The sequence below is a fragment of the Mesoplodon densirostris genome, chromosome 18 (genome assembly GCF_025265405.1).
Source record: "Mesoplodon densirostris isolate mMesDen1 chromosome 18, mMesDen1 primary haplotype, whole genome shotgun sequence".
Taxonomy (NCBI): domain Eukaryota; kingdom Metazoa; phylum Chordata; class Mammalia; order Artiodactyla; family Ziphiidae; genus Mesoplodon; species Mesoplodon densirostris.
The window spans coordinates 1,920,047-1,931,072 of NC_082678.1; the positions used below are offsets into that span (position 1 = coordinate 1,920,047).

The 11,026-nt window shown below is 57.7% G+C and overlaps 1 protein-coding gene across 2 annotated transcripts in view; it reads right to left on the bottom strand.

The window, feature by feature from the left end:
- ITGA3 (integrin subunit alpha 3) overlaps positions 1-9,847 on the bottom strand; it is a 28,691-nt gene extending 18,844 nt beyond the window's left edge. Inside the window, exons 1-4 of one of the 2 annotated variants that reach the window (XM_060080522.1) lie at positions 9,830-9,847; positions 9,049-9,256; positions 1,424-1,551; positions 1,024-1,103 (exon numbers count right to left, since the gene is read on the bottom strand). In XM_060080522.1, coding sequence (XP_059936505.1) covers positions 1,024-1,103; positions 1,424-1,551; positions 9,049-9,254 — 414 coding nt within the window. In that variant the 5' untranslated portion in view covers positions 9,255-9,256; positions 9,830-9,847. Of the gene's footprint in view, positions 1-1,023; positions 1,104-1,423; positions 1,552-9,048; positions 9,257-9,690; positions 9,806-9,829 lie in introns of those variants that run through there. The other variant, XM_060080521.1, reaches the window with a different exon arrangement.
- Between the last annotated feature and the right edge of the window lie 1,179 nt (positions 9,848-11,026).

Sequence of the window (11,026 nt, forward strand, 5' to 3'; positions counted from 1 at the left end):
TAGAACAGCCAGGGGCCAGGGGAGACCCAGAACCAGGCCTAGCTCTTGTTTGCTTGCCGTTTGCGTCCCCGTCCAGCTGCGAACCAAACCCATGCTCGTGCTGGCCTGAGCCTGTCCCGGGTAACTACAAAGTCTGTAGTGTGGGCTCAGTGCAGGGGGCACACAGGACGTGCTCACCAAAAACGGACTGAATGAATGGATGGGTGAGCAGAAAACTGCTGAAGGACCCAGGATCTAGAACTGACTTAAGTGGAAACCAGGACCCACACCATCCTTAACAAAAGACTAGAAAGGGTGTTTCAGGGAACTGGTCAAACCCAGAGCTTGTGACAGTGTTCAAAGGTGACAGAAATCACAACGTGATTCAAAGGGGACGGCTATGGGGGTGACGGTTGGCTGGAAAGCAGTGCGCTTTCTGGAATGATGTAAATACGCCATTTCTTTAATGGGGGTTGTCACACAGTTGTATAATTTGTCAAAACGCAACTGAAACAAAATTTGTACATTCACTGTATGTAAATGTTACATGAATTTAAAGATGAAAAATAAATTGTCGATCTGGGACTCAGAAATTGAGATCCCAGGAACCAGCACTGATGGATGCGGGCAGGAGGTGACCGCTGACAGCAGGGGGGGGCCCCAAACCCCAGCCGGGTGAGCGGGGGCAGCCGGCCTCCCTGGAAGGAGCACGCGCAGGCCGCACTGCCTGAGGCCCTCTCTGCCCTTTCCATCTCGCAGTTCCCTCAGCTCATTCCTACGAAGGGTGAGCACCCTCCGGTGGGGGGGGCAGTGGGTGCTTCCAACAGGACCCAGGCTGGCCCTTGGAGAGCGCCAGACACCCTCCCCACCCCCACCCCCTGCTACAAGTGCAGGATGAAGGGACACACAGCCACAGAAAGGGACATTTGCGAGGCTCCAGCTCATGCACAACGGACCCTTCTCCTGCCCTCTGCTTCCCTCCGAAGCTCCTGGGAGCTGAAGGAGAGGGCTGGAGGGGGGGCCCGACGCTGAGCGCCCACTTACCAGGACTCTGCCCGCAGGGCCCTGGCTGGCCACAGTCACCCCGAGCCACATGTCCTCAATAATGTGACGGTCAGGGTCACCTGTGGGCGTGAGAGGGGTCATGAGCCAGGGCACCTCACCGCACCCTCCCAGCATCCAGAGCCTCCAGAGGGCAGGGGTTGGTCCCTCCCGGATCTTCCACTCCAGCAGGGCAGCCCTCCCTCCCCGCCCTCTCCAGCCCATCATAGTCTGAGCTCCACAAATCCCATCTGGTCCCACTCTAGGACTCCCTCTTCCCAGCTGGACAAGAAGGGACTAGAAGCTACCCAGGCGAGCCTTCTGTCTGTTCCAGTCATCCTCTCTGTGCTATGCCCTCCACCAGGCTCCTGACCCAGTGCCCATTCCCAGGCCCTCTGCTCACTTTTCTCCGCAATGTCCATCCGTTCACAGTCGTCCTTGTGGGCGGTGAGTGGGCACAGGTACACAGCACCGGTCTGGTTGGTATAGCCATCAGGCACAGCAAGGTCCCGGGGGGCGCCAGCCAGGAGCCTGGGGGCAAGAAGGTAGGTAGTCCCCAAAGCCCGCTTCAGACAACTCACTGCTCAACGTGCACGGGCCGGGCATCTGCTCTGTGCCAGGCTCTGCCGTCGGGAGATGAATGGCTCCCCGCCCCTGCCCTCGAGGAGTGCCCAGGGTAGGGGAAGGCAGGCAAGGAGACAGACGCCTGTGGTCAGTGCCTCATGAGAGGAAAGCAGGGAGCAAACCAGCCCAGACTCTGCGTGGGGGGCAATCAGGGAGGCCCACAGAAGAGGGGACCCTGGCCTGAGTCTGATGACCAGGGCTTACCAAGTGAAGAAGTGGAGGGGGGGCTCTGTAGGCAAAGGTCTGGCATGTGCAAGAGCCAGGAAGCATGAGCAAGAGAGTGACTCAGGGACCTGCAAGGTACAGCTGGAGGCCAGAAACCTGGGGAGGGACAAGAGGCAGTGTGGGAAGGGGAACCATGGAGGGATTTTCAGCAAAGGGAGCGACACGGCCAGATCTGGGTTTGGGAAGGAATGATTGGCCTCTGAGTGACATAATCAGATCTGGGTTTGGGAAGGAATGATTGGCCTCTGAGTGACATAATCAGATCTGGGTTTGGGAAGGAATGCTTGGCCTCTGAGATGAAGGCAGGGGGGAAGAGAGCAAGGCTGGAGGAGTCCTGGTCCTACCTCTTTGAGCCATCTGAGGACTTAGATCTGGGGGCGGGCACTGAAGAATGTGCGCAGGAAAGGACAACTGACCCTAAACCAGAGCTGGGTGGGCCGAGGTCAGCAGGGCCCTTATGTGACCTGGGCGATGTCTACTCTCCCCCTCCCCCCCACGTTGAGACAGACATATGAGATATAGGGGTGGTGGCAGGGGAGCTGGGTACCTGACACTTTGGACAATGTGGCCCCAGGGCAGAGTTCTTGGCTGGTGGGCATGAGAATGGGGATGGGTGAGGACTATAAATCACCTTGTCCCCAGCCTGCCTGGAACCCATCTTTAGGGACACCAACTGCAAGTCCCCGCAAGCGTTCTTAGGGCCCTAGCAGCCCTTCCCATACCAGAGAGGTGACTAGAGGAGAGGAAGGCGGGTGATCAGCCTTGAAATATTATCTCAAAAGACAGCTCCTGGACCACCAGAATCAAAAATCCCTGCGACATTTGTTAAAAAGGCAAATTCCTCAGCCCACCACAGACAACCTGGATTGAATCTGGGGGTGGAGCCCTGGAGCCTGCTTATTTAACGCGCATCTCAAATAGTCACACCACAGCTTGAGAACCCAGACCTACCACCCCTTGCTCCCCCAGCATCATCTGTCTGCAGCCTCTGGACATTCTGCCAAGACCACCTCCTCAGTCCTGCTGGACCCAGCCTCCTGGGTGGCAGGCACCTCCTAGGTAGGTATCCCTCCATCCGGCCCCAGCCATGCTGTCACCTGAGGCGCCCAGCTCAGCACTTGGGTGCCAGGCCCCCTGCCAGTGTCTGGACGTGCAGAGCAACAGCCCTGCCTGCAGCTCCTGCCTGGGACCTGAGAGTGAAGGCTGCAGGGAGTGGGCAGGGCAGGGCCTGGGCATGCCAGGGCCTGGGTGCCTCGGCCCACTGGGTGTCAGGAATGCGCTGCCTGGGGGTGCCGGGAAGGGGACCTCTGCCTGCACCTCACACCTCAGCTCAGACCTCACCCTGGGGGAGGGTTCCTGGGGGCAGGGGTATAGCTTCTCTAAGCAGAGCAGGGCTGGGAGCTCCAGCAGGAAGGCTGGCAGGGGCCAGTGTGGCAGCCAGGCCCTGTTAGTCACCCTCTGTCTGGGCTGGGTAGGGTGCCTAGTGAGTCCGCTGCCTGACCACCCATGGACATCTGCCCCCAGCCTGACAGGTGCGAGAGGGGAGCTGCTGCCTGTGGGAAAGGAATATCTCAGCCTTGGAGCTGAAGGGCCTGGTTCTAGGTTTGTTCTGCCTCAAGGGACAATTTCTTTTCCCTCTCTGAGCTGTGACTGACTCATCTGTAAAATGGGACAGCAGGTGTCCCACCACCCTCCAGGGTTGTTGGGGGAAGAAGTGGGTTCACTCTTTGAAAGGGCCTCCTGACTATGAAGCCAAGGCCCACGTGAGCACTGTTGTTCTGCTCTCTTGTGGCACCAGGACTGGCCCTAGCACACCCCCAGGCCTTGCTCCGGGGACCCAGGAATTTCTGCCCCACTGGGTTAGGGGACCTGAAGCAGCGCGCACAGAGCAGACTAGTTCGGGTGCTTAGGTGGGGCAGGGGATGAGACGGAACACTTCCATGGCCTGAGGCAGTCAGTCAGGTGGGGGTGGGGCCCTGGCAGCTAGTCATTCTAGGGTGGGAGCTCAGATCTGGCTGGAGGTGGCAGGTGGGGGTTGGCTACAATGACCTTGCAGGGGTGGGTCCAGGCCTCAGTGGGCAAGGGGTCCCTGGAGAGCCCAGGTTGCACTCCAGGGCGTGCAATGCAAGGGAAGTGTTGCTGTGCCTACAGCTCTCTGGGCCCTAGTTGTCAGGGTGGGAGGTGGCTGAGGAGCAGGGTGGCCACGCCCTCCCAGCTCCCTCATCTTAGAGGGAGTGGCCTGAGGGTCCCCTCCTCTTTGTCTCCCGTGTTACAGAGCAGGCAAAGCTGGGCATGAGTAGCAATTGGATTGACATAAATCCCCTTACCACCTATACCCTCTCCACTCTCACCCCGCACCAGCCTTGTGCCCATTGATGGTCGGTGGGGCAGGGTCCTAATCCCAGCCCTGCATCCCAGGCCCCTCCCTCCCCAGAGATTCCACAGGGAGCACCTCCCACCTCCCTGGAGTATTTTTAGCTCCTACTTGGCCCACTTAGAGGCCCTTTAAGGCCCTCTGGCTCCCAGCCCAGGATCCAATGGGTCTACGGCCAGAGACTGGGAGTAGATGGGGGGAGGAGGGTGTACAAGCGGGCCGGGTCCAGCTTCCTCCAGCCACAGTCAGGTGTGGGAAAATCCAGAGGGTGGGAAAGATCTTACCGGTATGTAAATGAATGTACGTTACTATGCAAATGAGCACATTGCTCCTGCTGTTGGATCTGGTCCAGATCAAAGAGTCGAGAAGCTGATCCCTCTCAAACCACCACTGAGGTCACCCTCCCAGCAGCAGCCAGAAGCGGGATGCTAAGTGGGATGCTTTGCCCAGCTCTTGGAGCAAGGAAGAAAGGAGACTGGACTGCCTCTTTCCTGGAGTCAGGCTGGGCTGGGTGGGAGCAGGTATCTTTCCAGGAGGTAGGGAGAGGAATAAAATGACCTCGCAAGGGCTTTCAAACAGCTGCCTCTTCACCCTGTCCTCTGGCTCCGGCCAGACAGCCCCTCCTGGGCTTTGTGGAGGCCCCTGAGCTCCAAGTTCCGGAGAAGCACTTTCTCAGTCCTGCCCCATCACTCTTCCTGGGGCAGTTCAAAGCTCATGGAACAGCCAAGTAGAGAGCAGTAGCATCAGAGGAGGCAGGGGAATGGGGCCCAGGAGTGTCAGGGCACCAGGCTGGCTCACCCCAGAGAAGATGGCCCCCTGGGGGATACTGGGGTGGGGTGATGCTCAGAGAAACAGCCTGTAAGATTCCACTTCCCAGACTCCTCACCTCAGGGAGGCACTGGGTTAGCCCCAGTGGAAAGACTTCAGTTAACAAGGAGCGTCCAGCGGGTCCAGCACTCAGGCACCAGGCCCCCATGCCTTACTCCTTAGGCCAGGAAGCCAGTTGGGGAGGGGGCCCACTCCAGCTCTGAGCCCTGGGGTGGGTTGGGGGCAGCTCTCAGATGCCTGGATCCCAGCTCTGTGCCAGTCCTCCTGACTGAGTTAGCCATGTCCCCAGAGGCTTCTCCTGCAGTGGCTGAAACTGCAGCCCTCTCAATCCCCGCCTTACTCCTCCTTACGCTACCCCCAGCTCCCTTTCCCCTCTGGTGACTCAGCCCTAGAATCAGAGCAACAAGCTGGAGAAAGCGAGAGAATGAGAGAGAACAGGAGAAAGAGGCCTTGCTCAAGCCTCCAGTAATAAAGAACAAGGCTGTTTTTCTCATTTCTTCTCCCTGTCCCTGGCTCCTTGGCGTTTTTTCCACATTTGATCCCTTAGGGCCTTCTTCATGTCATCTAACCTCAGCCTCCCTTGCCGTAACCGCCATCCTCTTCCTTCTTTGTTTAGTTCTGACCAAGCCCCTTTCACTTCATTTTCCACAAGATCAGGCTTCCCTTACCTCCTGCCCAGTTTTAAGCTCTCTGGCTTGGCCTGGTCATTGGAGAGAGCCAGAGAAAAAGGACACTATGCATCCAGGCCTTCTGCTTGCAGCCACAGCTGCTATGCCCATTTCCTCTGGCACGAGCTTTGGAAGCTGCCAGGTGCCTACCCTGCCCAGGGAAACATGTTTTAGGAGAGCAAGTAAGCCTAGTTCCTGCCTACCTCAGGTATGAGCTCATCTTCCAGGAGCTGCAGCCACCCCCGCCCCAGGCTTCCCAGACACCCTCATTTCCAGGCAAGAGCCCCAGAGGTATCTCCCATAGCCCACAAGGTCAGGCCAGACCAGGACACCTGGATTCCCAGGAGGGAATGACAGAACAGGTGCTGGGGGAAAGGGGGGAGGTCAGTGACCATCTCCCCGAGGAATAGTCCCTCTGCTTCCCCAGCGGTCCTCATGTATCTCACCAAGAAGCCCAAAGAACCTTGGTTCCCTGCCCTGCTCCTGACCCCTCACTCCAGGGACTGCGAAATTGGGGCCGGGGTTGCAGTTGGCCTCCGGTGTTGTGGGCGCGGTACCTCGGTCTAGAGATGAAGGTGATGGGGAACAAAGACACACCTGGGTTTTTAACCATTTCTGGAATAAGGCCGCCTTTGGGAATATAATGAAAGCTATGCTCTCCCCGCCTCCAGGCCCCAGAACAATGCACAAACACGCCAGACTTTGCATACACTTTCCAGGATCCCTGCATCTCCTGAAAACCTTCAGTGAGCTTCAGGCTAAGACTTTGTTCAGGATCATGAACCCTCCCCCTTTTCCAAAGGGACTTTGAAGCTAACAGAACTGCCACTTGACTTGCTGGTTCCCCTGAGCTGTGCACTCAGACAGCTGTTTACATCTGGCTATACAGCTGGCTGCAGCTAAGCCCAGCTGGCCCAGCTGATTCTCCCAAACGGTCATGGGGCAGAATTCAGTGAGATGAGGAGATGACCCAAGATGTAGAACCACCCCCGGAAAAGTCTGAGGATACCCAAGTGAGTCACCCAGAACGCTATCTAGAACTACCTGCCTCTCCGAGATTCATTTGTTTTAGAAACTTCTGGGCTCCTGGCAGGCCTAATGCCATCTCTAGCTGCCCAGGAAGAAAAGTAGGACCCCTCTGCTCAGCCCTCTTGGGTGAGGTCCTTGGTTAGTGAGGGTGCATCCAGGTCCCAGCTTCAGCACAAGAGCCCTCAGCTACTCCTGGGAGAAGAAGGCAGATGCAGAGCATTTTACACAACTTATCTCATTAAAAGCTCACTATCGGGCTTCCCTGGTGTCGCAGTGGTTGAGAGTCCACCTGCTGATGCAGGGGACACGGGTTCGTGCCCCGGTCCGGGAAGATCCCACATGCCGCGGAGCGGCTGGGCCCGTGAGCCATGGCCGCTGAGCCTGCACGTCCAGAGCCTGTGCTCCGCAACGGGAGAGGACACAACGGTGAGAGGCCCGCATACCGCAAAAAAAAAAAAAAAAAAAAAGCCCACTATCACCCCATGAAGAAGGCATGTGGTTCCCCTCCCCCTGACATGTAAGATAATTAAGACTCAGGTATTAGTGACAGATTCAAGACAGGAAACTGGCAATGGGACTTGGAAGCCTCTTCTTTCTCCGCAATGCCAAGTTGCCAACAGAGGCAGGAAGGAGTATATAGATCCAGACCCAACCTCTCCTTGGGGAAAACTGGCCCAGAGAAGAGAAATATCCTGCTTAAGGTCACATAGCAGAAAAAAAAGGGGGGGGGGGAGTTATTACAGAATCTATTATTTACTCCAGCTTTCCATTATTTACCCTTGCTTTTCTGATATTCTCTTTACACTACATTGCCTTATGTCATGCAGATTCAGCACTGAAAATCTGAAAATCGTTTTCTGGGCTGGGGCAGGAAGAGCACCAATACAGAACCGTGTGCTGATGATCACTTAGGGTCTCCAAAAGATGGAAGAGTGGCTAAGGCCAGACCGCAGCTGCTGAGGCCAGGCTGGGAAGGGTGTGGTGGCCCTAGCCTCTGCAGAAGCTAGATGGAATTGAAGCCAAGTAGGTAGGTGGCCTGGGCAAGGGCCGGGCCAGGAGGGCAGGGAACAAGGCTGGGGCAGTCTGAACTTTGGACATTCCAACTTCCTCAGGTTTCTGCAGGTTCCAGCCAGAGTTGAGAAAGGTTTCAGCACACCCTTTATCTGACCATGTCCTCTTGCTCAGCAGGGTTTGACATCTTGGTAGGTCCACCAGGAGAGCTACTGCCCAAAGAGGGCCTGCCTGTCCCGTCCTAACAACCTTCCCTCCTGGGGCAGCCTCACCTTCCCCGGCTGCCCTCTTCCCCTAACTGCCAACCTCAGCACACTGAGCCCATGCAGAGGAACTTCTCAAACTTGGACATGCCCCTCTGGGCATGAGTAAGTGGGGGGCAGGGGGAGCAACACAAGCAGCTGGACGCTCTCCTTCCCCTCCCTCCCCTCTGCCTCGCTCTTTCTCCTCCTTCTTGCAGCTGTTGGGGAAGGAGAACAGAAGAAAGAGAAAAACACCATTTCCCTCCTGACACCAAAACAAACACACTCAGTGTTGAAGATTCAACATGAATCCGTGGAATGCGGGGAGGACGTCTGGCGGGAGGGCATCACTGCTGGGGGTGGGGGTAGGTTGCAGAAGACCAAGCAGGACTTGGGACAGCTGCTCCTCTCACTTCTACTTCTGCATCCTCAAGGGGTCAGAAGGAGCACCTGGACAGCTCCAAACGCCCAGACTCGCCCATCACTGCACTCTCCAACCGCCAAGCAATTGAGAAGGCCCTTCAGTGTGGTTCTGCCGAGGGTGTGGCTGGCGGGCCGCAGACTATGTGCGAGGTGGGGGCGGGCTTAAATGCATGTCCCCGTTGGTTCTTCCCAGGAAAGGGGAAAGGTGTTTATCTTGCAGTTTTCCCCAGTTCCCAGCCCTGGAGAGAAGAGGCATTCGGTATACTAAGCACCCAGTCCCCAGAATGGGAGGGGGCTCAGGAAACGGGGACCCCACTTCTACTCTCAAGAGAGGTTTAAAGGCCTGAGGGGCTGAGTCTAGACAGGTTCTGGTCGGGTCAGCACTTGCCAATAATTACTGCCCCCCATCCCACACCCAATCCCTTTACTTCCCGCCAAGCCTCGGCAGCAGAATGGCTGCCTAGGTCCCTGCTCCCTTAATCGTCGCTCCCCAGAGCTGGAGGCCTGCGAGCCTGGAAGCCAGCTGGCCCAGGGCTTGGGCTCAACTCGGGATCCGCACCCTGTACACACACTCTCCCGCCCCACCCCGGCCAGTTTCACTTACAGGTAGCGCTGCTGCCGCTCCGTCTGCCGATGGAGGGCGACCGAGTAGCCGAAGAGGCTGCCCGGGTTCCCGGCCTCCTTCACCACCAGGAATCGGGTGTCCAGGTTGAAGGCGGAGGCGACGCGGTCGCTGGCGGCCACCATCAAGGCGAGCGCGCAGAGCATCGGGCGTAGGACGCGGGCGGCGCGGCTGGGGCCGGGGCCCATGGCTGCGGACGGGACCCGGGGCCCGGGCGAGAGCGCGTGAGGGCGTGGAGCTGGGAGCGAGGACCTGTTCACCTGCTCCCCCGCGCCACCGGAGAACACTCTGGCGTCCGCTTAGTTGAGCCCCGAAGCGCTGATCAGTTTCTGGCCCCCAGCCCTGGCCAGTTTCACGTCCGCTCACGGTCTGAGCTCTCAGATTCCCCTCTGAGGTCCGCAGGTCTGTTCTCCCGCCTGCACTGTCCCGGGTCACCGTGCCCCTGCCCCGGGCACCCTGCCCCCCAACTCGTGCCGGCCGCGCCCACTTGGCCGCACTGTCGCCTCCGATCCAGGCTCGGCAGCGGATCTGGGCAGGCAGACCTGTCGACCGCAAGGAGGACAGGAAGGAGGGGTCCCACCGCGCGCGCCCCGCCTCTCCACGCCCAGCCCCGCACCTCCCCACCTTGCGCGCCCAGCCGGGGCTAGGCTTTCCTTCCGGGGAAAGAGAAAAGGTCCCGGCTCGGCCGCCTCCTCTTAAAGGGGCAGCACCGCCCCTCCCTCTCCATCCTCCCTAACCCGGCTCCGCCTTCTCCCCCAAACACCTGTCCGGAGCCCCCAAAGGCTTGGATTACTCCTCCCCGCCCCTTGTTTCTCCCGAGAAGCGTCGCCTCCCGAGCAAGATGGATTGGACGGGCGGGGCCGGGGGGTGGGATTTGTCCCGCTGCTTTGCTGCGGAGGCTGCAGCTGCTGGAAAGGCCGTTCCGGACGCGGCCACCTCTGTGGGTCCGGCTGGAGAGCCCCGGCGTTGGCGCATCTGGGAGCCGACATCCGCAAGCCACTGGCTGGAATGCCCTCGCCTCCGCCGCGCGGTGAGCCCCTGAGAGAAGGTTAGCGGTCTCTGGGCGTTCCTCCTCGTACCCAGCCCTTCACCGTCCTTGTCCAGATTTATTTCTTTTGCCCACTCGCTCCCACCCACCCTGATCCGACCTGGGAATGGTCTCTCAACAAAATCAGACAGATATTTAGCATTAGTAATAACCAAGCATCGCTGACTGTAATTAGCAACAAGACAGCGTTTTCCCCAAAGGGCTGCGCCTTCTGATATCTATTTTGTGTCATGGATATCCGGTAGGTGTGGAAAGAAGTCCCTTCTCTTTAGAGTGTCTGCGTGGCCAGGGAGCTGGGCCCAGATTGTACCCATTTCTCATCCACCCTTGCCTTCAGGGCCCAGCCCAGCAGAATCCCAAAGGCCCCCTCCAACCACGCAGGCTCCAACTGAGCGTTTGGAGACCGGCGGGGACTCCAGCCCCCACGGGTGTGTAGTGGGTGGCGCCAAGGTGGAGGAGTTAGGTGGGCGAGGCCCAAAGGTCTGGTTATCCGCAGAAGAATCGAACTGAAAGGGAACTTAAAGAGATCGCTCTGTATTTTCTTGAGTCTGACAAAGATTCCCCTTATTGCAGCACAAAGACCCATTTCCCCTGACCATTCTTTTTTCTAGGCTAAAGGAGCTTTCTTATTTTGGTCCAGGAGTTCAGTTCTCAGCGCTTACTTCCTTGAAATTCATTTTAGAGCCCCTATCTCTGAGAGTTTATGATAATAAGAAAACCACCATATAGTACTGCTTGTGCAGCAGAAACTATGCTAAGTGCTTATAAATATTATTAAATTAAATTCTCACGGCAATCTTTGAGGTGTTATCTCTGTTTTAAGATGAGAAAACTGAGGCTCAGGGAGGTTAAGCAACTTGAAGGCTGTGCAACTTGGATTTTAATCCTGTGTTATCTGAGCCCAGGGCCCTA